At 39.4% G+C, this 27,993-nt stretch overlaps 1 protein-coding gene and 1 long non-coding RNA gene across 6 annotated transcripts in view; both read right to left on the bottom strand.

Moving 5' to 3' along the window:
- LOC148429456 (uncharacterized) overlaps nt 1–11,471 on the bottom strand; it is a 50,079-nt gene extending 38,608 nt beyond the window's left edge. Inside the window, exon 1 of the long non-coding RNA XR_015866893.1 lies at nt 9,502–11,471. This is a non-coding gene — a long non-coding RNA (uncharacterized LOC148429456). The remainder of the gene's footprint in view (nt 1–9,501) is intronic.
- A 122-nt stretch (nt 11,472–11,593) lies between these two features.
- The window catches only part of LOC148429455 (uncharacterized), a 36,891-nt gene continuing 20,491 nt past the window's right edge, over nt 11,594–27,993 (bottom strand). The window contains exons 2-17 of one of the 5 annotated variants that reach the window (XM_088424786.1): nt 25,834–25,889; nt 25,578–25,690; nt 24,735–24,809; nt 19,679–19,816; nt 18,749–18,826; nt 18,487–18,638; nt 18,306–18,360; nt 17,642–17,716; nt 17,465–17,573; nt 16,182–16,715; nt 15,520–15,842; nt 15,315–15,447; nt 15,134–15,244; nt 14,925–15,052; nt 12,729–12,780; nt 11,594–12,612 (exon numbers count right to left, since the gene is read on the bottom strand). In XM_088424786.1, coding sequence (XP_088280912.1) covers nt 12,476–12,612; nt 12,729–12,780; nt 14,925–15,052; nt 15,134–15,244; nt 15,315–15,447; nt 15,520–15,842; nt 16,182–16,715; nt 17,465–17,573; nt 17,642–17,716; nt 18,306–18,360; nt 18,487–18,638; nt 18,749–18,826; nt 19,679–19,816; nt 24,735–24,809; nt 25,578–25,690; nt 25,834–25,889 — 2,269 coding nt within the window. In that variant the 3' untranslated portion in view covers nt 11,594–12,475. Of the gene's footprint in view, nt 12,613–12,728; nt 12,781–14,924; nt 15,053–15,133; nt 15,245–15,314; nt 15,843–16,181; nt 16,716–17,464; nt 17,574–17,641; nt 17,717–18,305; nt 18,361–18,486; nt 18,639–18,748; nt 18,827–19,678; nt 19,817–24,734; nt 24,810–25,577; nt 25,691–25,833; nt 25,890–27,993 lie in introns of all 5 variants that reach the window. The other 4 variants (XM_088424763.1, XM_088424768.1, XM_088424776.1 and 1 more) reach the window with 4 other exon arrangements.

Below are 27,993 nucleotides of genomic sequence, written 5' to 3'. Positions count from 1 at the left end.
CGTCTTTTAGGGTTCATATTTCAATGTTAGCCTTCCTGTGTTGAGTTTGTACAAAGTATATTCTGTATTGTTTTCCTCTGTGTACTTCGGCTTCTTCCTACATTCCAAAAAATATTTATTAAGAACCGTGAGTGTCTGTCTGTTTGTGTGTTTGTCTGTGCATGTGTCTGTGCAGTCCAAGCTATAGAGAAAATAGCGATTTAACAAATTGACATAATGCAGTGCAATATTACAGCTGATTTTGCATAGGCACATTTCACCTAATAGCTACATTGAGCTTTGTCAACTGAAAAAGTTTGCCAATGTTAGATTGAACTTTCCATGTTGATTCCCTCAAAATATACATACAATATGTTTTCAGCCACTTCCACAAAAAATGCTAACAACATAAAACATGCAGAAATAATCATTTGAAGCATCATTTACTGTCACATATGCCGCTGGTTAAAAAGTGTCACTTTAAGCAATACTTATTGTGCTGCAGGCTACCCCGCTAAAACAGAAGCAAGCTTTTATATCTTTTATATATCTTACACGTATATATATATATATATATATATATATATATATATATATATATATATATATATATATATATATATATTTTTTTTTTTTTTTTTTTTTTTTACAAGACTAATGAAAGTGTGCAAGTTCAATACCCCCCTCAGTTTGGGGTGTTCCAAAGCGAAAACCCCAGGATAATGAAATCTGGCCTCTGCAGTGTTAGGTATGCTGCACTTTGGGACATCCTGCTGACACACTCATACGCACGCTCACCCACACACAGGAAGGGAGTAGAGGAATCAAGGAAGGGAATGGTTTCATGGCTATGCTGACTGTTTGGATTAGTCTCTTTGCAACGGGCATCGTCTGCTATCACTCTGACATGGTGTTGCTCTTGCCTTTGGCAACCATCCATCCCTTCAGAATGACACCATTGTTAACTCACACGGGGTAAAGCATGCATACATACACACACACATTTTGCATTTAACTTGGCTTCCTCCGACCTCGCCGCTGTGTCTGACACAGCACCCATGATCCTTTGCCTGGCGGGCTGTGAGCTGTCAGACTGGCAGGGATGAGGAGGCTGACATGTGACGCCGAGAGACGGGATCAAATGTGTCATCGTCTTCTCAAACAAAGCAAGGAAAAAGTGAGACATTCTTTTCCGAGCAGTGAGCAAATGTATGCTTGGAACGTCCTTGCCGAGTCAGTGATTTTCTTTTCTTTAATCACTTTCACAATTGACTTGGCTGTTTTGCAGGTAATATTCCGAGGTCAACGACATGTGTGGCCTTTGTCATAAAAACTCAAGCAAGGAATGGAACTGTGCTGATGAAAAAAAATAACGGCAGAAAATTCTCTTCACATTCTAAGGGTCAGGTAACAAAAAGAAACCGTCTGCCTTTTAGTGTATTTGTATCTATTGCTTGAATTTGTTTCGTTTAAAATAGGTGTATCCACACAAAATCCTGAAGACTAGCAGAATTTCAATGAATGAACGCTATCAAAGTATTGATTTTGAGTTTACACTGATATTTTACTCGCCACCACCTTCCACTAGTAAAAGCAAACAGGCATCTTACTGTTGTGTCGGTACAGTATTCTAAAAATCTGAGTGTGTTGGTGTTCTGTTGAAAATGTGTTGGTGCTGCTTTTATTTCTCAATGTGCACGTAGTTCAAGCTGTTGAATATGTGTTGGGGATGCTCTTAATTCTTAACGTGCAGGCATGTTCAGACTTAAAAAAAATATTATTGGATTTGGTAGGTCGAGAACTTGAATGAACTTTTATTTTTTGTGGGGCTGCTGTATTAAATATACAAGTGGTATCAGTACTTGGAATTGGTATCGATAATTACTCAAGAATTGAGTACTTGTACAGGTATCTCTCTAGAAAAAAGGCAGTAACAAACAACACTTATTTATATGCAACATGAGAAGCACTTGAAATATATTTCAATATCTTCAAGCAAAGATGATGATGCACAGTCAAAGCAGCAAGGCTAACTTTTCCAGTTGCGCAAAGCAATATTTGTGTTTCAATTTTAAATTTGTCTAATTGAGTCAAAACGTTCTTTACTTTTGCTATATTCTTATTTATTTGTCGTTGTTGCGAGCCATTTAAGCTAAGCTTGGACCACCACCGGTTGCATATTTGACCATTATTTTGCGTGTGCAAATTCTTGTTTAATTGAAGCGGAGAACGTGTCCTCAACGGTATTTAGTGTTCTGATAGACTGCTATGTGAGTGCTCCACACTGTCCATGTTCTTGTTCTGCAGAGCTATTCCTTGGGTCCCCTCCTAAATGTTTCCATGGTGTTTATTTTGTTTTCAAGTAAGTTCCACTTGATGTGTGTTATAATCAACCATAGCAAATGTACCATCGACTCATTCCAAAAAGTACTTTTGTACAAACAGGGGCCTCCTCCCTCTGTGTAGGCATCCTGCCATCTGCAGTTGAGTAAACAAATGCCCTGAGCCACTATTTGCGGAAATCCAGTACTGTATACTCAAAGGATCCAGTAGCATAGTTCAATCTCCTATAGTGTCCAGGTCTCTGCTATGCTAGCACATCCTCACGTCAGCTCTTTATTGTTCCTTCCACTGTGGTAATGGAAAGAGTCAATGTGGCATGGAGGAAAGGAAGTGGTGGACAAGGGCTGTAGGCCCGGGCCATGGATGGCCCCTCAATGGTTGGCATCTCAGTACTCTCTTTTACGCAGACATAACCTGTCTCTTCTTCACTGACACGTACACATAGCCACACACGCCTTTATGAGGTAGGAAAGCCGCACTGTAGTGAAAACACACATTGCCTCTGCATCCTTTCAAATGGAAGGAAATCCTGGACACGTCGAGCACGTTTAGAAGCATACTTGAGGTTTGTGAGAAATTGGGATCACCTCATCTAGAGTAACACGATGCTGCTTATATTAAAATAGTGGTGGGGTGTCCATATGGAAGCCATTGGAGAACCTGCCCATACACATCCAAATCAAAGCAACTCTAGTCTGGGCGCTAATGAGGGTGGCCATGATGTTTTTACGTTGTTATCCTAGCTTAGGGTAAGGAGGGGGGGGGGCTTCATCCACACGCGCGCAAGGGGGTCCGTCCGGGGATGGTATTGTTACAGCCTAAGCACATTTTACGCTCTTTTTTGCCTTGATTTATTTTTCTTGAAATGTAGCTAACGCTGACAGCAGGACCTGCCCTGTGTTTGCTGTGAAAATTCAAACATCACATCATGGCATCATATCAACACGCGATAGGCCAGTGCATATTGCGCCGTGTTCCAGTTTCATCCTTCCTAACTATGGGAATGTAGCTGTCATGGCAATAATTGTGTGAGTGCTGTCCTTGATTGCTTTCAGTAGGTGTGTGTTTGTGCATCTGTGTGTGTACTTGCATGCTCCTGCGCTATCAGTCATGGTCAGGTCCCCACCCGGCCGTGCGGAGGTTTGTCTCCCCGTGTTGTTGCAGCCTGTGTAATCAGGGTATTAATTATTAGCTGTTTGCTCTCCATCATCCCCCTCCCCTGGGGCGGGGTACCGTGCACGGGCTGCCAAGGGCTTACCTTGCGTGTCTTATCCTCTATAAATCTGCACGATTAACATCTATATAACCAGCACAGCAGCTTAAAACCAAGCACAGCTCTTAATACAATTACAATTGATTGAACTACAAAATGCAATGCGTGAAATCGTGTGCGAATAGGGAAAGACGAAGATTAATAAACTATCGGCTAATTCTGGTTCATACATCACACAAAACCGTAGCAATCCCAAGACACCATGCACATATATCCTCTAAGGCAATGATTCTCAAAGTGTGGTGCCTGTACCAGTAGTGTTACGCAGAATCTCAGAATACGCTTAAGAATCAGTGCTTGGGTACAGTTCAGTAGTATTTTTCCTTTAAGGTCAATACATCTACATTCAGTGTTTAAAACTTTTTAGAGCTTAACTTTGAAAAATAAAATAAAATTGTACCAATCAATCCATTTATCCACCCTTTCATCCATCCCTTTTTCTATAGCCGCTTATCCTCACTAGGCTAGGCTTGCTGGTGCCTATCCCAGCCGTCTTCAGGCAGTAGGCGGGGAACACCCTGGACTGGTTGCCAGCCAATTGTAGGGCACGCAGGAACGAACAATCATTCATGCTCCCAATCACACCTAAGGGTGATTTAGAGTAGCCAATATTCCTATCGTGCATATTTTTGGTATGTGTGAGGACGTTGAAGTACCCTAAGAGAACCCACGTGGGCACAGCGAGAAGATGCACACTACCCTTGGGAAGGCCGTAGCGAGCTGGAATTGAATACAGGACCTCTAAACTATGAGGCGGGCGTCCTAACAACTCTCCTACCGTGCTGCCGAAATCAATTCATTTTAATTGAATTGTTTTTTAAATGCCTTCTATAATTGCCTCCTACTTTTAATGGCGATGAAGATTTTCAAACATGTTACAGTCACGGACAATAATAATGTGGAACTATACTGTCGTTTTTATGGGTTGGGGATTGTTGTGTTTTGATGAATGCTTGGGCTTTCTATGCGACCGTATTTTAACGTTGGTTGTACTTAATGCAAAAAGTTTGAGAATGAGAACCACTGCTCTCGAGAGTTGCAAAATAGAGTTGCAAAATATTTTTTTGCAAACTCAGTAAGGGCTTTGTTTTGCAATAGAATGCATACTTTGACGTTTTTTACTTTTGTGATACCAATGTTGTCTTAAATATATGCATCCCTTCCAGGATTGGCCTCTTCAATTCTTTATTAACGAGACAAGCAAGGCTTGGGTAAATGTATACAAACAGGTGTTAGAAGTAGTAGCCAATATAACTTCCATAGCTTATCCATAAAACAGTCTTTAATAAATGTAATGACAAACAGGGAAGACGTAGTAAAAGTTATACGTAATAAAACACTACTTTTGATAATGAGTGATGGCAAGTAGAGCAGCTGGCCAGTTGGCAGCTGGTTAGCTGGCAGCTGGCCCAAACACACTAACATTAGAAATCGACTATACTTGCTTTACTCTTGGTGAGAATTGGCCTTCTTTTGAGTGAAGATGAAAACGACAAAAAAGTCAATGAACAAGCTCAGCTTAGTCATTTGATACAGGCTGAAATAAACGGTTGAGCAATTCCGGGGTCTGGCATAACTTGTCAACTGCTGTTTAGACTGAACAGCATTCTTTGGACTAATACCAGTTAAATAATACAGAAGGTTGACAAGTTAGACAGCATTTTTTTTTTTTAAATGGGTCCATTGAGTTAATACTTTTTTTGCGTTGAAAAAAAATGTCATTTTTTTCTGATAAATGAGTGTCATCTTTCTGTTGGTTTGAGTGACACATTCCACTATGGCTGTAAACACTTATTGCAGAACTCTTTAAGGGAGCCAGTTGGTGTTTTATCGCTATTTTCAGTTCAATTGAATGTTATGTCAATTATAATTATATACTCAACAAGAACAAGTCTGTTTTTTTCTCCTTTGTATTTAGTACAGTACACTAAATTTTTCTTCATTTTCAAAAACATTTGGACACATTCTTTCTACTTCATAAGCAACCTGACGTCATTTAGTTCAATCATAATAAATAAATAAATAAAACAATGTGTCCCCATTGGCATTGCTTAAATGGTGTGAGAAAAAATGTCTCACATTATTTGTGCGTCCTCAGGCAAAGCTGTGAATGAGACTCAAGTCAACCTTATCCCGCGTGTCCTTTTACCGCACCGCTGGTGGCTTCTGGCCATCATTCACTAACGAGTGCCTGTTTATTCCTTTTTGTCCCTCAAATGCAACCGTTGGCATTCCCCCTTCGGATGTACTTTGGATGTACTTGTGAAATGAATTGTCGAAGAGAAACTTTCAGCATCTGGCAGTATTTGTGATCTCAAAGGCAGTATGTGTGAGGCTTGATTTTTGTGTCACAAGTCACCCTGCTGTTCCTTAGTTGATGACCTATTCACCTTATCATCCACCCCCAAGACTGCAGTACCTATGTTTGCGTATGGATCTTAACTTTAAGCTTAAATTCTTACAACTACATTTTGGCAGTATTTCCATCAGCACAAGCTTAGCTCTTCAAATTCCCAGTTCCGGTGTACACCTGCTGTATAAAGACAATTAAGGTATTCTGCATTTTCTTTTAATAAAGAGGATGCACAGATTCTAATAACAGGCTATTTAGAACCTTCAAAATCATTTATTTCCAGGGTCGAAAGCCATCAAGAACAATCAATTTGTTGTTTTTGCAGAGCCTGTGTTACCTCAGCCATCCAGATGCAATAACACTCATATAGAAAATATCATTTTGGCAAGGCAAAATAAAATATGTTTATTGTCAATTTACTGAATGGTAAAATAGATGATTGCTATAAACGAAAATGCAATAACATACGACATAGCTCAACAGACTTTTCCGTTTGTTTGTTTTTTTCTGGAACCACAGCAGAGTTTCTCAGAGGAGCAACATTTCGCCATCCAGGATAAAGGGGGGCGTCGATGGATTCAATGCAAAAAAAAAATGTTTGTTTTCATCTTTGGAATCAGGAAAATAAATCATTTGTACAGAGTCTGTTGTATTAATTAACAACTCCCAATGTTCCCCTGTGGTTCCCAACCGCTTTGAAGATTCCTTCACAATAGAAGGAGAGACTTAACCATGTATGCACGAAGGGGAGGATGAAATCCTGTGATTGGATCACAATGCCACATGTTGGATGATTGCAAGCACAGCAATTGTGTCATAAAAAGAAGAAGAAAAAAAAAAAGCCTCTTGGGAATCCAAAGAGAAAATACTGCCAAACAGTGTTCATCATGGACTAGTAAAAGGAGATTTTTCTTCTTCGCTTGAAGATAGCGAGATGGTCTAATCCTCTGTTCATTGTCAGAGTTATGTGAGACCGGCCGAGGATAATGGAGTGTTTGATGGCAATGGAGGGGAAAAGGGAGGTTTGCCAAAGAGGGCTTCATAAGTTAATGGGCCGGTTTTGATGCCGACAGTAAAATCTTGGCTTGAGAGCCATGTGGAGCCTTATCTAATTCAGCCGTTTTGAAGATAATCTTGAAACAGAACACAGAGGAATGACAACATGAAGAACAAGGGAGACGTCTAACGGCAAAGGTTTGATCTAGCCATAAACTACATGGAATTATCACTGAGCTAAAGCAGATTTGTATTGAGGAGGCACGATAGTTTGGACAATATTCTCCCAGCATAAATGTTACATAGCCTTGAGAGGGTGTCAAAAGTAAACAAACTCTGTGGTGGATTTTGCAGTGGCATCACTTGAAAAGCTTCGCCTATTGGCTGGGTAATCTTTGATCCGCTGGATGACATGTTGCCTGAGGTAAACATTGCCCCGACACAACGACGAGCCAAAAAGAAAATGAGATCAAATTTTCTCAGCGAGCGCTCGCATATGCAGGTGCCTGCTTGCGAATGCCAACCTTTACTCCAGCGGAGGAAAAGAACAAAACAGGAACTTCGTAGGTATTTTAAGAATAGTATGTTAGTGCCAAACAACAGCCAAGTAGAGTGGGAACTGAATTCAAGAGCGCTCTACACTGGCGGGCGGGAGACCCGCGCGGCCCTCTTCCTGAAAGGAAAGGAGGCTGACCCTTGCTTCGGAGAAAAAAAAGGGAAAAAAATCTGAGAAGAGAGGATGAGCACTTGGTTTTGAGCATGCTGATGTAACACACCAATGGCACCTCTACCAAATGATTAATCACCAAAAGTTGCAACAAAACATCACAACGACAATGACAAGCGGCGAGAAGGAGGAGGTTGCCTCTGAAATGGGCGCTAAGAATAGATTCGTCTGCCGTTGCGTGTACATACATGTGTTTTGTGTGTGCGCGCATACGTATATGCTTATCCTTTCCCTAGAGGGTATCTTCGAGGCTCCCGGGGTCTGTTTGCGAGCAGAGACACAGCCAGGGAGCCACGAGCCATCAGCAGCCAGGTCAGATTAGGTTGCTGTCGTTGGCCTTTGTGCTGATAAACACAGCAATGAGTGGCACCTCCCGACCACCACTTCACCCCGGTCATCCCGCACATGTCAGTCCTCCACCGGTTGGATAGGCTTTGACAGTTCAGGAAGAGATAAAGGGGAAAGTCAGGCATGTGTGTGTGTGTGGTTTGGTTGAGGGGGTTTTGTAACAGATGAGGGTCACAGAATGAAGGAAGAGCCTTCGGACAAAGGGGAAGGGGAAATTGACTGGCACATTAGCCGGACTCTTCCTATCAGTGGGTTTAATGAGAAGAGACAAGAGATATCTTGGTTGTGGGGATGACCATGGGAAGATGGATGCATAGGAGCAGGACACAGCTGTCCACACCAATTTACTTTCTTTGTCTCAATGCCCCCAATCCCATTGTCTTAAATGGAACATGCACTGCAAATTAAACCATTAAGCGTTAAAAATGCAAATATACATTGGTATTATCATATACATACATATGACACCCAACTTTAATTTTTCTTCATGTAAGACATCAGCCAGCCGATTTGTTGCTTCGAGGAGAAGCGAGGGCAAACATCAGATGTACGGACTTGCCCACCTTCAAATCATTGACAAAAATGCACCTTTTTAAAATTGCTTTTAATGGTTAGCTTTGTTTTAGCGTTTAATGTGTACTTTGTTTTGCTGATTCATGTTCTTTCTAATGTGAAGTGACTTGAGTATCTTGAAAAGCACTTCTCAAATAAAATGTATTATTATTATAATTATTAGGTGGTAGCCATGAACTCACCTCACTTCACAACAAGTGGCTAATAGGCAGATCAGATCTTTTTTTTTTTTTTTCATTTTTCAATTGCCACTCACAGCTGAAGTTTATTGTCACACTAAACAGAACAAAGAGAGTCACACTTTGTGTATGACAAACAACCACGTCATTTTCTTTGGAAAACCTGTTAGTTTAATACTATGACAGTGCAAATCTGTGTCATCATGATGTTATGGGGTTTAAAGTAAAAGATATTTGAAAATGGACGATGTTGAAAAACGGAAACTAGTTTATTAGAGGTGTGCCAAAAAAAAAAATCGAGTCACATTAGAATCAGGTTTCTCGTTTACTACGATTCGGACTTGATACAAAATGTCCCAAAATCAACTTTTGGAACAAATAAAACATAGTTCTGTGCAACTACGCCAGATGTGCACTGCCAAGGAAAAGGCAATTATATCACATCATTCGCCAATGGCGTGCTACAAAGGCCAACCTCAAAATAAACACCAAATATTATACGGCCTTCAATGCAATGGCCATAGTACATTTTTAGTTTGAATTTACCCTTTGCAGCGACGGTTGCTAGAAACTAGCATCCCGACTCGGTTTTTATAGTCATCACATCTCCACTAACATCAACACAACGTCATCAGAAGCAATAAATATCAATCGCAGATTAATGATGTTAAGAAACTGCGAGTCTGTCAACTGTCATTGTTACGCACAGGTCTCCTTCGTTAGCACTTACCACTACATGGTGCATTCAAATGTAGTCAGACATTTCAAACTCCATTTCTACATTGAACGTTGATAACGGCAACTATCTAAATATCGTGAGCTTTCTATTAGTCTGAAAAGGCTCCAAATGGTCCATCAAGTCACTGAGGTCTACTACAAGGCCTAATCAAATAACTTGACTCCCGTCTTCCATTATAGTGGTTGAGGAACATCATGAAGGGGGAAGGGCAGCCACACGGTTCGAGATGCGGCTTCTGTAAACAACACGTGTCACTTCCTGGTTAGGAATATTGGTACCATGAAACTCATGTTTAATAAGAAATTACATCGCCAATGTGTCTAGTGTAATTACTATGCATATACCATTTAAGTGTGGAAAATTTAATAAATAAATAAATAAAACACCATGATTTAGGTAGGTCCTTTAAAGTGTCACATCAGTCAAATTTTCAATCAAAAATAGATTCTGGACCAAATCGAACCTAAAATTCCGAATTGTGAGACAAACATTCCAAATTCTACTGTCTTTTTTTCTCTGCAGCAAATCAAAATGCTAATTCATTCTAACTAGTGATCACGAATGGAACATCGACTAACCAAAATACACACTATTCACTCTGACTTTTTTAAAATAAAAGCTTGAATTAAAGTGCATTTATTCAAAACCACTTCATGCACATAGGGATCTAGACACGACCACTAAAACAGCAGTTTGGTTCATTCTATGTAGATAAATGTCATCTAATCGGTGGAACACATTTTGAAGTGTGTCTATGGGAATTTTTGTCCTTTCACTAAAAATGCATTTGTGATTTTACTGATATTGGCAATGACAAAGAAGCTTGGCTCAGAATCTGTTCGTGTTCAGCCTTTCGGGATTGAGGTTACATTTGTTTGTTTTTTTTGTTTTTTAAACCAAACCAATTCAAGTACAGTATCCATTTATGGACTTTACTGTATTGCACTGGGGCATAGTCATGCTGGAAGAGAAAAGGGCCTTCCCCAAAGTACATACAAGTCAGAAGACAGTCGTCTAAAATGTCTTGGAGACCACCAGTATAGTGCATGTGGAATCGTATTTTATGTTTTGACAACGTGGTTAAAATTAACTCATGACAAAAAACTAAAACAAAACAAAAAAAAATCCCAAATCACAGCCTTGATCGTTTGGGTTTTTTTTCTGTGTTCTTCTAGCAACCCAATTAGTATTTTATATAAAGCGCATCACCTTTTCACACTCATCAGTGATGATTAGCCTTGTGGAAGAAGCGTGACCGAATAGTCTGCTTGATAGACGCATTCAGTCTGTCAACAAGTATCATTTCAGGCAGGATGAGACCCATGTCAAACGCTGACTTTCTCTTCAAACGCAGGCGCATCTGCTAACACTCTTATTCAACTGGCAGCACGGGAGCGTAACCTACCCCCTCCCTTTACCTCCCATAAACGTGAAAATTGTATACTTAAGAAATATTAACGTCACATTCAATCAATCATTATTCGCCAAGTAGGGGGAGAAATCCTATTTGAAGTGTAGCGGTATTAGCAATTTTTAGCTTTGGAGAATGTCTGGATGTACCACTTCTAAAGTGTGCCTAACAATAAGAATCCTTTATTGCTTGTCAAAATATTTTGCTTATTTTGTCCCGAGGAAATATTTTCGATTCGGTTCTCTCACTCAGTTAGAGACGTCAGGCATTTTGGAAAAGCCATTGTCTCCACCTATAGGCATTGTTGAAAACTACACGTGGAAAACGTGCTGCTCTGTCAAGCGGACGAAAAAGAACAGAAGCACTGATACTTCTGTAAAAAGGAGAAATTGTGAAAATTAGTACAGTAGACGTATGTGTTCATACATGGAGAGTAAAAATCATCAGTAATTCGTCCATAGTACTCAAGTAAATTACAGTTTGGTTACAAGTGGAAAGGCTACAGTTATACAATATTTGTATCTGTACTTCTCAATTAGTTTTGGGAAACACTATCACACTAAATGTATCATTAATATACGGTATGTCCCTAATGAAATTTTCATTGACGCAAAATAAAATATGCAAAAACAAAATGTGCACTTTCTGTTGCATTTGATACTGGACACAAAAGATGGGAAAGGACATTTTAATAAAACTGTAGATGCTCTAGCTTTGTAAATCTGGAGTAAATACAAAAAAAATAACCATACAACACACAACACAAAAATGAAACATTTGTTGGTGCTATACATTTTTATATACAGGGCATGATTATATTGAAGCCGATTAAAATCTGATGTTTTTCTGTCTATCGTCAGTGTGTTACATGACTTAATTAACATCCAGGGGGAACAACCGAAGACAACTTAATCAAACGATGTAAGTATAGACATCACCATGACAACAAAACACAGCATAGTCTCCGAGATTGATATAGGCAAATACGGAGCCTTTCAACTCTGCAGCTGTGTTCCCCAGCAGTTAATCAAGATATGAAAGACTGTCAGTAACAAATATAGTGCTGGAAAATATCTAAGGAAAGTTGGGGAGATGATTACAAGTTGAGGTGTACATGTATATTGTGATTATACTCTATAGTTATGAGCAGTGAACAGAGTTTTTGTAATGAGAATCGAATTATAAGTTTGCATCAACAAGCAAACATATACACATTTGTGTTTCTTACAAGAAAAAGGAAGTTTGTGATCATTTGTCATTGTGATGTGATCCCGCCCACCAACATTCTTCAGTAACTCCTGAGGAAATAAGTTATTTTGGTACCAAATAGAAAGGTCCAAACTGTTATGTCTGAGAATGTGATTGTTTCTGTATATCAAATGTATAATTTTGATTGTTTGTTTACATTAGGTAACAAGACTATACATACAATCATATTTCTCTTTAAACTTTATGGAGAATACAAAGACTCGTAAGAAATTAAATCTTGAGGGATGATGATGTCCCTGAGAGTGTGAGAATGCGTATCTGTGTGTGTGCGTGTGCACGTATGTGCTATATGGTCTCCACATAATTGGCAGGGAACAAGCCTTGCCGTCCGTCTTTGCTCCACCCCCTCCACCAAGCTTTATCCACCGTTTCCACGTCCCGGATGATGTCACCAGGTTCAAAGGAGATCTCAGATTCGTCTTCTGTGAGAACCGCAAGATAATATGCTGTGAAAACTCGCTAATCACACAGTCATTACAGTAAGTGGAGGCACTTTGTGTGCTCAGGAGAGGAGATTATCCCCCAAGTGGCATCTTACCTGCTTGGTAGTCATACAGAGCTCTGACGCATATGTGTTGCTCAGCAAATACCTTGAGTGGAGAGAACATTTAAAATATCTTATGGGAATAATGATAAAATACATTTGAACTACATTTATGGATGAATGATTTTATAACAACCTGGAGAAACCCGCTTATCTATGTTCATGTTTCACCCCTATTTGGAAAAGACAGTCTGTCCCAGTGTCCCCCCCCAAATCTAGCAAAACTGTAATGCGTTTCCAATAAAGAGAACAGCAACATTCTTTGCGGTACAAAATAATGATAGGAAATACAACAAAGAAATGATTCTGTTGTCCCTGACATGGCCACTGGGAGGCAGTACATTACAGTCGTGAAGCAACAATGAAGACTTTCACAAATATGATGAGACTTATTTAAAACTCCAGTAAGTTTCTACCGTGAATTATTGTTTCGTTGGCAACAGCTTGAGCTCAGTCTATTTTGCAGTATCTGTATAATAAAGTCCATTCGGTCTCTTCTCTTTCCTCCCGTTCCAACTTCTCAATGCTTTTAAATATTACTTTGCATACAATTGCGGTGGCCGGCGCTTTGTGGAAATGACTAAACCTGCTCTCAAAAAAGAGTTAATTAGTAAGCCTGTTGGTCACATCTGGAAGCAGAGGAAGGCAGCAAGAATGTCACAATTATGGTGCGACAGGTGGAAATGGAACCACAAGAGCAGAAGAAAACTCCAGATTTTAGTGGTAGGATAATTAAAAGTCTCGGTCTGTCTCTAAGCAACTACAAGGATAATGAAAAATAAAAAACCACTTGAGTGGAACTTGAAAAGGAAAACAACGTACGCTTTTTACGAGGTTAATGTTTGTTGCAGGCTAGATCAAGTGGTACGAAAAAGAAATAATGAAATACATGAAATCTTGAACCAGTGTATAGAAATGTACAGTCATAAATGAAGACAAAAGCGTGCTGCGGCAGCTGGCTAACTGGGGAGGCTTTGTGGCAACCATGTTAGGGAGCTTAACTTTCCCATCAAAAGCAATGAATTAACTCATATCTTACTCATTCCTCAACGGATTTTCATGAGGTTTATTTTACACTGAAATGCTCAGACAGCTTTCACCCTTCTGTCTTAGAAGGGGCATGTCATATCTACATAGTCAAATCTGTGGCAATAGTGTCTTATACTTTGTTTAATACACTACAATACACTTGTTAAGTACAGAAGAGTTGTATTTAACCATTTATCATTTAGTTTTCATCTATTTAGGTACATTTGTTTATTTAGCTTTTATGTGTAATGCTTTTGGAATTCCAAACGATAGGTCATATAGTATCATCTGCTTTATTTCTGTCGCATTTGGGGGAAAACTGTATCATGAATGGCACTGCTGAGCCATATGAATCTTAAATAAAAATAAAGACCCAAGACGTTTTGCATATAACTCATGAGAACATAATTTAGAAATAGGTTGCTTCCAATTTATTTGCTCTCAATTTAAACAAAAACGTAATGTTAAATTGAATGAGATTTGCTGATCCCTGCAGAAATCCTGTTAAAATCGCACATACGCCCTGAAGTGTCTTCATCTTCCCCCGGGGAACCCGTACCCACATTTAAGAACTGCTGGCTTAAATGACAGCTACAAAAATGTATGGCTGACAAGATGAGATGCTAACAATGAGGGTAGATAAAGCTATTAAAGAAAATACAGAAGCGGAGCGACGACATATGAAAAGAAAGTGAAAAAACAGCAACAAACTAAACACAACATAAAAAAAAAATCTAGTTTGTAGAAAATGAAGAATGCGGTGATTTTTGGGGGGAGGAAAATAAAAACGGTCGGATAACTAAAATATTGTACCCCATTGTTACTATTAGTGTTTAAAATCGGTATTTGCTGTTTAAAAGTAAATATTGCAATGTAGAAGAAAGCCCCTTTTTAACAAGCTCGAACTGGAGTTGAGGTATTTTAAAAAGGCATTTGCTGCCATCTGCTGGATTAATGTGAAATTCATCAAATGTTTTCAATTTTAGCACACACATAGGGAGAAAATAGAAGGACTGATTGATTCCAAACCACTTATTAGAACTTTCACGGTGACATACGGTCCTGGTATTAATTCAGCCTGTGAATGTGTTTTTGTGTGGACTGAAAATGATTTTTTTAAAGGTAATGCTTCGGGGTATTGTCAATAATCTTGAGTGTAACCTCTTGTCCATTTTCCGACATCTCGTTCTTATCATTGATGTCATCGCTCTCTGCGGCATTGTGAAGGTCATAACACCCGCTCAGCTCTGGTGAGCTGATTTCAGCGTCGGAGGGGCTCAAAGATCTCCCTGAAAAACATCAGAGTAGGAATCACGGCTAACATTTAATGTCATGCTGATGCCATGTTTTGTATTGCAGTTCAAACCAACCTATGCCATTTTCTTCTTCTCCATGTGAGAACCCGTTGGTTGGCAGGACCTCAGTGTCAAACCTGATGCTATGACAAATGGCGTCCTCATCTGGAATTATGTTTTGACCATCTTTAACGACGTTACGACTTGTTTAGCATTATAACACGAGCAATGTGGTTATGAGTGGAACCAAAAGTACCTGTCAGCTCGGACTTTTTGTCTTTTTCCACAAGATCAGCATGTTGATCTGTGATCTGAATGTCCTCAAATTGGTCATTTTGTTTTTCATCTTCATTGACGTCTTCATCATTAAGCACCTCCTCGGTTTTATCCTGTAGGGATGCATGTTCAGCTTCTTGCTCTGATTCCTCCTGCTGCACCATCTGCTCCTCCTCCACCTGCACCTGTTCCTCCGCCTCAGCCTGGGCCGGTTCCTCAGTGGACGCACAAGGTTGCTGGTGTACATCAGCGTCCCCCTCTTCTTTCTCCTCCCTGTCATCTTCCTCCTCATTCGCCTCTGATGCTTCTTCTTTGGCCGTTTCATTCACCTCCATGTGGTCTTCCTCCTCCTTCTTCTTTGATAAATCTTCTTCTGCAGTTTTATTCACCACCGCATCTTCTTCCTCCTTCTCTTCTATGTCATCTTCCTCCTCGTCTACTTCCAGCAGTACAGCTTGTGCTTTGTAGCCAGTGTCAGTATGCACAAACATGGTAGTGTGGAGGTCTGCTGAGAAACATTGTGAATCCCGATTAGTTTAAGATCAAAGTGCATTTAGGGTGATACTTTATGGTGATTGGTGTTTTTTTTTTTTTAATTATTATTTAGTGTGCCTAGTGTGTAACCGCTTCAGCTCTGATTCAGTCTGTTGGCAGTGTTAACTGTCTGAAATGTTGCGGATTTGACTTTGGCACAAGAATCCATGTAACTTCAGTCTTTAATTTTTGAAAGACAAAAATAGAAGACGCGAATCTTAGGCGAAGTAATGAATGCATGAAGTGATTAACTTTCAAACTGTGACTTAATGTCATTTGGAACGTTTATTCTTAGGAATCGTCGTCACCTTACCTATGTTGAGCTGCGGTATCTCAGGAAGCGGCGATGACGGAGGCTGCGGAGGTGGACCTTCAAAGCAAAAAGTGGAGAGCTCTGGCTCGACCGGCGTATTTGGAGGTGAGGATGGCGGAACCCTGGGGAGTGGCTCTGTAGGGATGCTGGTTTCTAAGCCAAAGAATGAGGAGGCTTCCAGATTAATGGCGTCTGGTGGCGCAGAGGGCTCTGTGGGTGACGGAGCTTTCGTCTCCACAACAGGCTGCTGGTTAGCGGGGAGCACGACAGGCACTGGGGATGTGGTCGGAAGGGTATTACGAAATGGGGACGTGGGCGGTGACACGGGGGAGACTTTGGTCCTGGCAGGAGAGGTGAGAGGACGGAAAATGGGACTTGTGGGAGGAGATGTTGTGCGGATGGGGGAGGGAGAGGCTCGGGAGAAGGGGGAAACAAGGGGAGAACTGAGTGGGGAGGCTGGCATGTTTTCTTCTGCTTTGGAGAAGATGAAAGCGGTGTCGGTCAGGCTGCGCTGGTATCGTCTGAACGGTTTGCCTGGAGGAAACAGAAAGTGGCAGTATGCTATCAAAAAACATTCGTGCCACTTTTCCAAAGTACTGGCTCAGTTTTTCACTTCAAAAAAGCACAGCTAATAAAGTAAATGTGAGAATGCATTGAATGTGCCAGTCAGATATTGTCAATGGAAAAGTGTCGAGAACGAGTTGAGCTCTGCCAAGCAGAGTACACGGTACATTACATATGTTCTTGTGTACAATTTACTCTACATTTGGTCTCAGTCAAAACAGATTAAAATTTACACTTGGATTACTCACTTCCAAGTGTATATTTTACTTTTAAATTTTACTATGTTGAGTTTGAGGGTAAATATAATTGTTTTAGGATAAAATTGAATTTTTTTCAGTTCACAACATAACCCAATCAGTGAATTGCCAACCACTTCAGTTGCTTGACAAGAATCAACAATCTAAGAAACACCCATTTGAGTCATCACTCGTGAGGACAAGTGGCTATAGAAAATGGATGGATGGATGGATGGATGGATGGATGGATGAAAGAATTTCAGTACTCTAAATGTGGCATTTCCTTCAAAGATATAGTCCAATAAAATACGATTCAATGCATATCTCGATTTATTTTAAAATGGAATGTTGCGGTCCTGTTTGTTTTGGTTGACTTGTGTTTCTCTTTAATCCAAACATGGTTTCTAATTTCCCCCAATGAACAGCTCTTCTGCTACAAAGACTGTGTCTGTAAAAGTGTATACACTGTACGTGTACACAGACCAGCACGCGAAGATCCAGGGCTCGTTGGACTTTGCGATGAAGATGATGACAGCTGCCTGAAGAACTCCCGAGGGTTCATGGAGCGCTGGGATACTAACACTGCTGCCTCCTACAAATATGTCAGCTGTCACTGCCAGCATTTACCTTTTAAAACGCCGACATCATATTTCGACTTACAGCAGCCTTCTCTATCGACTCGCTCCTTCTCAGACGAGCCCTCATGTCCTCCTCATGCTCTCTTTGCTGTTGCTCCTGTTTGCATGGACAGATATTTTTACATTTTAATCGGCTTTATAAATGGAAAAGTTGTCCCCACTTTACACCAGTGACTAAAGTTCCATTCCTGCACCACATGCAGGTTTGCAAGGTTTTTTTGCTGTTGTACGAATGAAACTCAGAACAGAGAACCTCCCAATCTATACAATATGCAGTGGTACATTAAAATATGAAAGACCTGGTTCATGAGTATATTAAGAAGCAAGCCATTGTTTGTTCAATTTTTGGCTCCGATGTGCAAGCTAAAAGGTTACTGCCGCTTACTGAACCTATCACATTAAATTCTTTTGAGAGGTTTGCACAAATTAATGATATTACAACTCATTTCAATGGGAAAAGATGATTGGAGTTGCAAGTGCTTTAGGTAACAAACGTGGTCCCTGGAGAAATCAAACTCATATCTCAAGGCCACATTCAATACGATAGGTATGGTGTCACATGACCGCATATTATTACCATGCTCAGCACAGTTTGCAACTTTGTGCCATTTGCTGAAACACCATTCAACAACCGCTATTAAAAGTACCACTTTCAAAGAATATAAAAGAAGATTTTGAAAACTCACCCATCTAAATTTCTCCTTTCTGTGCAGTTCTTCCTCTTGTTCTGCCTGCTTTCGCCTGAAGGGCATCGAAAATACACAACAAACAGTTGGACATTTGAAGTGTCCACAATCACACAGCTGCCACACAAGCAATCGAAAACACCCAACCACTCGGCAGAGGGGAGACGGGCCTTCTTTTCACCTTTGTTCCTCAATTAGCCGTAGTTTCTCATTCATTTTTCGATCTCTCTCTTCTGATTCCTTCCGTTCCTTTAAAACCCGTTCTCTTTCGAGCCGCCGTCTCTCGTCAACAGCTCGTCTTCTCTCCTCTTCCTTCCTCAGTTCTTCTTCTCGCTGAGAAAATGAAGAAGAATACTATTTGCATGACGCATGTGTGATGATTCACAATGAAATACGCTATTGTTAAGTAATGAAAATGGGAGAAAAGCCTATATTAAAATTACCTCTGCACGTGCCCAAAAAGAGTCTCTGTTGATGAGTCTCATCTCCATTGCAGCATTGGTCTTCCTATAGTTTGTTCCCTTAAAAGCAGAAATGAACATTTCGGAATGTATGCAGTGCCTACATGCTGTGTAATTAGCATTAGAACAATTCATTACATTACATTACATTACAACATCCATACATTTTCCTTTTCAAAAATAACGGTGATTAGTATTGAATCGGAACAGTTGACTATATGTTAGTTTCTTGAAAGCACCAATATATTTCCTAGATCAATTTCTATTGAAACTGTTGAAATTGTACATCACAGGAAATTGACCACCTAGTTTACTTAGTGTGTCAATAGTAGGTTGCAACGGACTTGAAGAGTCACAGAAAGGCATGGCTGTAGACATCATTGAAAATGTATGGGCCAATTCATGGATTAATCACCTATTGTGATTTGTACCATTTAGCCCATTGTTGGAGGACAGAAAGTCGCACAAAAAGTACTGCAACAATGAACACTTTCTAATGTACAATCAGACTTTTGACGTCACCTGTAAAGTTAAGAGGTTCCTCTTAAACTTTAAACAAAAAGTCCAACATCCCACAATTGTGAGTTGTGTAGCTTACAGCTAACCTAAATCTAATTTCTCCACATTTTTAAGAAACAATCATTTTTAAAGGTTTGTCATAGCGATCGCGAAATCCTTCCTCTGTGTTTAAAAATATAACCACTATAATATTAGATGCAGTTTTTGAATGATTCATTGATATAATGACATTTTTTCTGTGATATTTTAATTCAGCCAGATGTACCTGTCCACATAAGGCTCTTGAAGCATACCGTGAATATTTCAACAGGCAAACGTCACTATTTCCAGAAGGTTTACAATGTAATTCTTTGCCTCTATCTAGTGGTCAAACGTAGGATTACATCCACTCACAACTATGTCCTCCCTTTCTGAAAACCTGGAGCTCTTCTTGGCCCACTGAGGATGAGCTTGGGTCTTGTTGAGCTCAGATTTGATCTTCTCCTCTGTCACGTCATCTGCTTTGTGCGCGCTAATGAAGGCGTGCGCCTCCTGCATGTGAGAATGGAGGACAGCAATTAGGGTATGACAAATGTGAATATAATGTTACATAGGATAGCTGCTCATGCACACACACTAAAGACCCATAACACAAGAGCACAAAAGGGGCCTCTGGTGGTTTTCACTTGGACGAATCTGAAGATATGCAAACTCTGAGCCAAACTGTTGTGCAAATCAGGATGGAGGGAAAGAGGAAAATAAAGTCTCCCTGGGTTGTGGGTCTTTACAGACAGTACAGGGAGATATATATATATATATATATATATATATATATATATATATATATATATATATATATATATATATATATATACAGTGGGCCCCCGGGTTACGAACTTAATCCGTTCAGCGGCTACGCTCGTATCTCGATTTGCTCGTATAGCGGGCAATCCAAACCCATGTTAATTCGTGAATGCGTGCAACGCGCGCCGAAGCCTTAGGTAAAAACAACACACTGTATACATATATTAAATTTGAGTGACATAATCTGCTGTACACTTGCAATATATAATAAATACAATGGATAAATAGCTTTTACCTTTGAAACGACGAGACTTGAGCTGGGTGTAAGCAGAGGGGGGCAGAGTCCAACGCTCAAAGTTAACACGGCGATAGATATGCTATTGGTCTTACAGTGTTACAGTAACTCTTTCAGTCAGGGTGCAAATCACGCAGATACTAAAACATCATCCTCTTATTTCTTTCTTTACCGCTGCTAGTAATTTTAGAAGCTATTTCTAACAGATAAAGTTTGCAAAGTCTTCACAACATTCCGTTTTTCACTAATTTTCTCTGCTTCCTTCCATCCTGTCCCATCAAGCTAGATAAAGGCGTTCGGCCAATAGCATATCGGCATTTCTGTGATTGACGTGTGACGCCGGCCAATAGCATCTCTGTGAGTGAGACCGGGTGACCTTAATCGACCAATAGCATATTCGCATCTCCGTGACTGACTGATAATTATTCGCACTTTTTTTTTTTAAACGGTTGGAATGTATTGACAATTAATTTAAAAAAAAACACACATTTAAACCAATGACAATTCTTTGTCCTGCAATCGGCACATTTAATTTCATGTCAGCTGTTTTTCCCTTTAGCTGTACAAACACTACACTTAAATGGTAATATATTTAGACACCGTGAGTGAGACAGTCAGTGTGACGTTGTAAGACCAATAGCGTTCACGTTACTGCCACAAGTTTCTATTGATGATTAATGATGTAGCTACTGTTGATTTTATTGGCGCAATTAAACGAGAACATTTCTACATACTTAATGGCCGGCATGTCGAATTGCTCGTAAGGCGAGAGGTTTGTTCGTAAGCGGAGGACAAAAATCTCCCTGATCCACGCTCGTAAGGCGAATTGTTCGTAAATCAGGGTGCTCGTAAGCCGGGGGCCGACTATATATATATATATATATATATATATATATATATATATATATATATATATATATATATATACACACACACACACACACACACACACACACACAGTAACTGGTTCGTTAAACCTAAATCTGTACCATAATTAATTATGACAAGCAACTAGGTGACCAATGCAAGGAGGTTAGACCTGGATGCCATCTTTCACAAAGTCGAAAGTCAGTTTGTTTAAAAAAAAAAAAAAAGGAACTCATTCAACTACTAGTAACACACATATGACAAGAATGAATGTCCTTATAATGGCATAAATTGCACCACACAATGCATTCTGTTAACATAAAGCATTTTTTTCTCTAACAATATAGTTACTGTTGACCCCTGCTATTCATGGGGAATATGTAACGTTAAAAAACAAACAGAAGTAAAGATGAAATGCAAATATTAAACTTACAAAGTTAAATACAACTGAACTGTACTAAGCAAATACTCCACATGAAAAGCAAACGAATTATTTTACTGTACTTAAAAAAAAGTACCTGTCAAATGGTGTGTGACGTTTGAATATACATGAACTCTTAAAGGTAGGAAGAACTTTGTCAGCTGTTTGGTGTCCCATAGAACTGAATGGTTCAATTTGCATACAACATGAGGGTGCCTGTACACCACACTTTGAGACCTACTGACCGAGAATAAGTCCATGTAACCCATACTGTCACATTGGAGTGGTATAAACACATTCCACTCACAATACAAAGCAGTGATACACACAGACAAATCTGTGAGTGATAGCAAGGAACATTCATAAACATCACAGTAAGAACACAAACGTACAGCCAAACTATGTATGGTATGGAGCAATTTCAAAATCCCAAGGTTATCATACAGCAGCTTTCCTTCTATATGTTTAGTTCATAAAACGCAGGATAGACTGAGGTAAACCCAATTGTTAAACATGCTAAGGGCATACTGTGCACATAAACGCATGCTGCATAGCAGATTGACATATTTTACAAAACAGAGGAAAAGGTTGTACCTCGAAGCAATTACATCTCTGCTGAGGAATGAATTTCTCCTTGGTTTTAAATGTATAAGTACAGTGGAAGAGTTTAAGTCAAATGCCCCAAGGATGGGAATTTTCAGAAGGAAAAAAAAAACATCTGAACATCTGAAGTAGCACAAAACTTTTGGATCACTGCTTTTGTTTGGATTTTTAGAGACATCTCAGCAAGAAGAATGAAGAAAACATAAGAAGGCAAGAATAGACATCAGAAGTTATGTGATGGGAAATCATAATCTCAAGAGTGTATTTACCAATAGCAGTGGATAACATGGAAATTCTACACATGCATGACGTTAGTACTGCTAACAAACTTGAATACACTGAATCTTAATGAGGCCTTTTAAAAGAAAAAAAAATATTCTTATCAGTTCTTACATCCCCAAAGTTCTTTCTTGGCCTGTGAGCAACCACCCGAAAATTAGCCATGTAATTTCACATAAGTCACGTCATAACCCAACTAACAAACTAGCAACTGGCAATAAAACCACACAAGAGTTTTTCAATTGAATCCCCAAACAAGCAATAAAAGACGCTTGTGTTGACTACAGTAGTAAAAGTGCTTCCTGCTTCTTATGTTTAATGTCTCCTGTTCTTTATTGCGTACAAAATCTCCTGGTGCACCTTATAAACATGCGACCTCGTAGCAAGGGTACGATAATATGTGTAGAATAAAGTCAAAGATGAATGTTAAGAAAACATTGACCTCTGTCCAATGTGCTCATATTCTGTTTGTTTAGCCTTTTTGTATCTACCTTGTCATCTCAGACCCTGGATAGTGCCTGGATTGTGTCTTGTTATTTGAGTTGAAACATGCAACAATGGAAACATCTGCACCCTATTCACATTAGCTTCTACTGCAGAAGATTATGGAACACACCCAGGACCCGCCTTGACACAACTCCCCCTTTGGCCAGCTGTGACACGCAGTATCCATAGGAAAAAGGAAGAAGGAAAGGACGATAGAATCCAGATGAATAAAGAGAAAACTTCACATCACTAATTCACAGTCTAGTGGGAAATATAGTGAATACTGTCGAGGTATTTTCATGATTTTTCATGGCGTGACAGTACTTACAAAACACAATATGTACATTTTTGTATGAGAACTATTCTGGATGGATGATTGAAATTCTTTGAATTCTATTAATGATGTTTTTCTCCAATAGATGTTGATTTCTTTTGAAAAATTGTGCCTTCCAATTGAAACTTATTTAAAAAAACAGCTGCAATTTCCTACTTTGATAGTTCACTACGTGTGCTGTTTCATCTGTTAACATTTTCTACAAGTTTTGTACCAAAAAGTGCCACATCTTGCATATACATTGATATTAACACATTACCTGTAAGAGAGCTATTTTAGACATTTCAAAGGTGCAATCCTTAATAAACACTTGTCACTAAATCAGATGGTAGTACATAATTAATGAGGGTAGGTGGGTTTACAATCATTATAAACATCATTAGAAAAGTTTTTGTTTGAGATTTCTTTACTAATTTAATTTAACACTACATTGTTGATGATTGAACTTTTTTGTTGTTATAGTTAGTTGCTTATAATAAAGAAAGTAAGAAAACGAGAAAGTAAAATTTTAAAAATACAGACAGGATGAGGAGTGTTCAGAAGCTTCTAAAGAGTACCCACGTTTCTTTACAACACACAGCAGCACACAAAATTATTAATAATTGTAAAAAAGTTTGAAAAATGAATAGATTGTGTTTAAAAACACACAGGTTCTCCTGTGTAACAGCTACCTCAGAATATAGCCAAAGAAATGATAAAAAGTAGAGGAAAGGGTGATAATTCCCAAAACTATGTCCACATTTGGGCCAGTGTTCCACGCACACACAGACACACATACACAGCTCACACAAAAGAGGTTTGGGGGTCTCAGACGGTGGCTCACAATGGTCCAGACTTGACAAAAACAACAACAAACATTCCACAGAGTCGACTTGGTGATGCCTTTATATGGAAACTCATAAACCTTGGGATCAGCTGCGTTCGCCGCTAAACAAACACTGATCAAGACGCATGGATACAGAGGAGACGCTACACTATAGCGACTTAAGGACCGGTCCCTTCTGATGGGCTTCCTCATGAGAACCTGTCACCAAAGATCTTCTCTGTGAGGATGAGAAACAATCACTCTTTTAACACCAAGCCCAATCTAAATCTTCTTCTGGTATCAGTGGTGGCCACATACCAGCAACACAGGAATAGGACAGGAAGTGCAGTCAACACAGGAAACTTACAAAACAATGCCCGGTCAAGTTTCATGTGTAAATATAGAGAACAAAGACGTAAAAATATTTATCCTTGAAGGGAATTAGGGGAAACTAGCAGAGTTTTGTGCATGTTAAAGGTCGCAAAAAACAAAAGCAACACAAAAAATCCCTCCTAATTGGTTTGATGTTCACTTTCAAAATGAGTAGAAATGTAGAAAAAAATGACCGGACTGAACCTTGAAGAAATGTTTGATGGCTGGTATGTGTCCGGCACATTCTGTCCTGCGGTATTCTTCCACATGTTCACCAACCTGCAAACAAACGCAGGATGCAAACACTTACATTCATCACAAACGTCACAAGCAACTGATTAATAAGGGCATTACAAAGATGAGAGAAAAAAAATCCTCTATAACTTGAGTTTTAGAATGATGATGACCCAAGCGAAAAATACTTTGTTTTTGTCATGTGAAGTGTAATTGCAATAAAATGTTTTTTTTTTTTTTTTTTTTTCTTGTTTTGTTTTTTTAGTTTCTGGCACTGATGTGCTTGGTTATTTTTTTCCGTTTTAGACTAAGCTGTAACCCGTATAAACGCTGTAAAAATAAGTAACAGTTGTTGAAAGTTGATTTATATTGCTTTTTTTTTCATGTTAAAACATATGCAGGATCTTGTCAGTATCTTATTTATAGTCAGTGTGTCGAGTGAGGGGGGGGCACAAAAAATGTTCTCTTTTCTAGGGGGGGCTTGGCAAAATATAATTGAGAAGCACTGTCTTAAGTAAAGGTGCCTTCAGGATTAGGGTGCTGTCTCTCACAAAATAATCACATGCCTTATAGCCACGATAATCACTATGATGCAGTGCAATGGTGCACCACTATTGTCCACACATATTGCTAAATTAACACCACCCAAAAAAAAAATTCTTCTCAAGCTAGTGTGTCACTAGCTACATTTTTCTTTCCGTTTTCTGGACTGGAACATGCAGTATGAATTCTGCATGTTGCCAGAATAACATCACATTACACATTTGTGTGATTATTACATAATCTTTTTATATTTTTTTATTTTTTTTTTACCCAGGAGATCAAAGCAATGCGAGGGCCTCCTGTGTCTGCATTTCCCACTCTGCACAGTCCATATTGTGGTTTGGATGCATGGAACTTGCTGGCCAACTCTGCAACTCCACCCACTTTCACCAAAAAAAAAAAAAAAAAAATAGTTGGACACTTGTAACACATGCGGGCACAAGACCTCTTTCAAGGCTGAAGTTAAGCTGCTGAGGAATGCCAAATGTGTATTTCTGACATATTTAGATAGGACAGAAAAACTTACCCCCCGAGTCAGCTAGTTTGAGCTTGTTGGTGAGGCCTTCATATACAAATAAAGCCCTGTGGACAAACAGACACACAAACACAAGTGGTCAGGATGTGTGACAAAGACATGACAAACACATCTGTCGTGTTGACAGTGAGATGAGATCAGTTTGACACCTTGAAAACTAGCACCAATCCAAAACCTCAGCTCGATCGCATCCGAAAATAAAGCAAGCATAAAGATGCAACGTGCTTTGGCTACCGCGGTGCACATTGGATGCACACATGTTCTTGCAAAACATGAGTTTGGAATGTAGTGATGCAAAACGTCTGCTAAATGCACTGACAAAAAAAGTTACTTCAAAATTTATCGCACCCATTTTTGGCACTGAGCACATAGCCATCTATCATCAACTTTGCTTTGATGACTCCTTAAAGTGACGTCCATCAAACTGAGAAGCAGAACTGAGTAAAAGCAGGTTATGACATTTTTGCAGGTAAAAACGTGTTTTGATGGCATCCTTCAGCATGTCAAACTTTGCACCAGGAGAGGAAAAGCCCTCAGAGAGAATGGCCACATCAAAATGGATAAGAATGAGTAAGAACAGTTTTTGGTGAGGATCGTAATGCTTCATCCAATCCTGATTTATTAAAATAACTCGTTGAGCGGAAAGATGAGCTGTGAAATCTTAAGCCATAACTCTCCCTGTGTATGTACGTATGGGAGCTCAGCAGGTAACTGTCGCGTAGTAAGGGCATAAATATCAATGTGACTTGAGCTGAGCACTCATTGGAATGTGCGCATCTGCATTTGTCAATAAATTTTTCCCTCAGACTCCTGAGGGAATGTCACGAACATCTGGAGCCACAAAGGCGGTGCAAAAGGCCACTAGCAGCTATTACAATGGGTCAAAGGTGAAGGAGCTCTGCAAGCATGAGAAATTATTTGCATTTACGCCTCTATACTGCCTGAAGTACTGTAAGAAAACTGCTCTCACAACTAGAAACTCTGTGACCACACAATATAAGCCCATAAAATGTGAATATTAATTTACATATTTCACAAATAATAAAAAGTAACGATGAATGTGGACTATATTTGCTGCATTGACAATGGTGGTGATTCTCACACATAAAAATGTGTTTTCATTAAAAACAAGTCAGCAGTTCAAAATATTATTCGTTTTGTTCACAGAGCAGTTTCATGACTAACCGACCTAATTTGAGGAGCAATTGTCTAAAAGATTTTTTTTCACCTTAATTCAAGGAACCTGGTCTTTTTTTTGTTTGTTTCTCTGAGTTTGACTGCATTTAAATGCACCTAATGTCTCATCCTCGCATTAGTGTTCTGAGCATCTAGCGGAGACTTGTGCCATCCCATACAATGACAGAGTAACAGACAAGTGCCCTTAATCAGAGACTGAATATGCTTCTTTAATGATGGTGTGTCGATGTTGGTAACTATGGGATATGATGGCAATATTGTGGGATAAAAAAGTCATGGGTATACGTAAAGGTAAATCAGAACACAAACACTGCTAAAGCTATTTCACTGATATCCTTTTATTACTTGGTAAGTTTATTTTGAAGTCGGCCTCACGTAGCACCTTGGTAGTATGTTACATTATGTTGTTGGTTCATTGGCATGTTGGTGTGCATCAAATAAACATGAGTATAAAATTGAAAAAAATCTTTGCAGCGAATGTCAATTAAACATCCAGCCTTCACAAGAACACTCACATTATCTTTAAATTCCACAAACCATGTGTGGCCTGAACGGGGATTGTTCTATATGCCTTAAGGATTAAGTCTAACGAAACCTGGCACTTATGAAGAAAAATCTTTGGGACCTGGCGGGCCAGGTTGTGTTCGAATGAGGACAAAAGTCCACAATTTACGTCGTAAACAGCAGCACAAAACTGCTTACGCCGAGCCTTGATTATTGTAAACCACTGTAACATAATGCAGTTTCAACGTGAACACTGTGCCTAATAAAACAGATAATTAAACAACTATACTTAAAGGAAGAGTTTGCAGCTTTGTTTTAAAGAAACCACTACACCAGATGATCACTAACCTACCAGAGAAACATAGCGTGTCATCAGACCTCTTGGAGCCCAAGTCTGACTTGTCAAATCTTGCTCGTGTATTAGGTCAACACCTGTTGTGTACCGGATTA

The sequence above is a fragment of the Hippichthys cyanospilos genome, chromosome 1 (assembly GCF_059441005.1).
Source record: "Hippichthys cyanospilos isolate Australia breed blue-spotted pipefish chromosome 1, RoL_Hcya_1.0, whole genome shotgun sequence".
NCBI lineage: Eukaryota > Metazoa > Chordata > Actinopteri > Syngnathiformes > Syngnathidae > Hippichthys > Hippichthys cyanospilos.
This window is presented reverse-complemented; position numbering and strand designations above follow the sequence as displayed.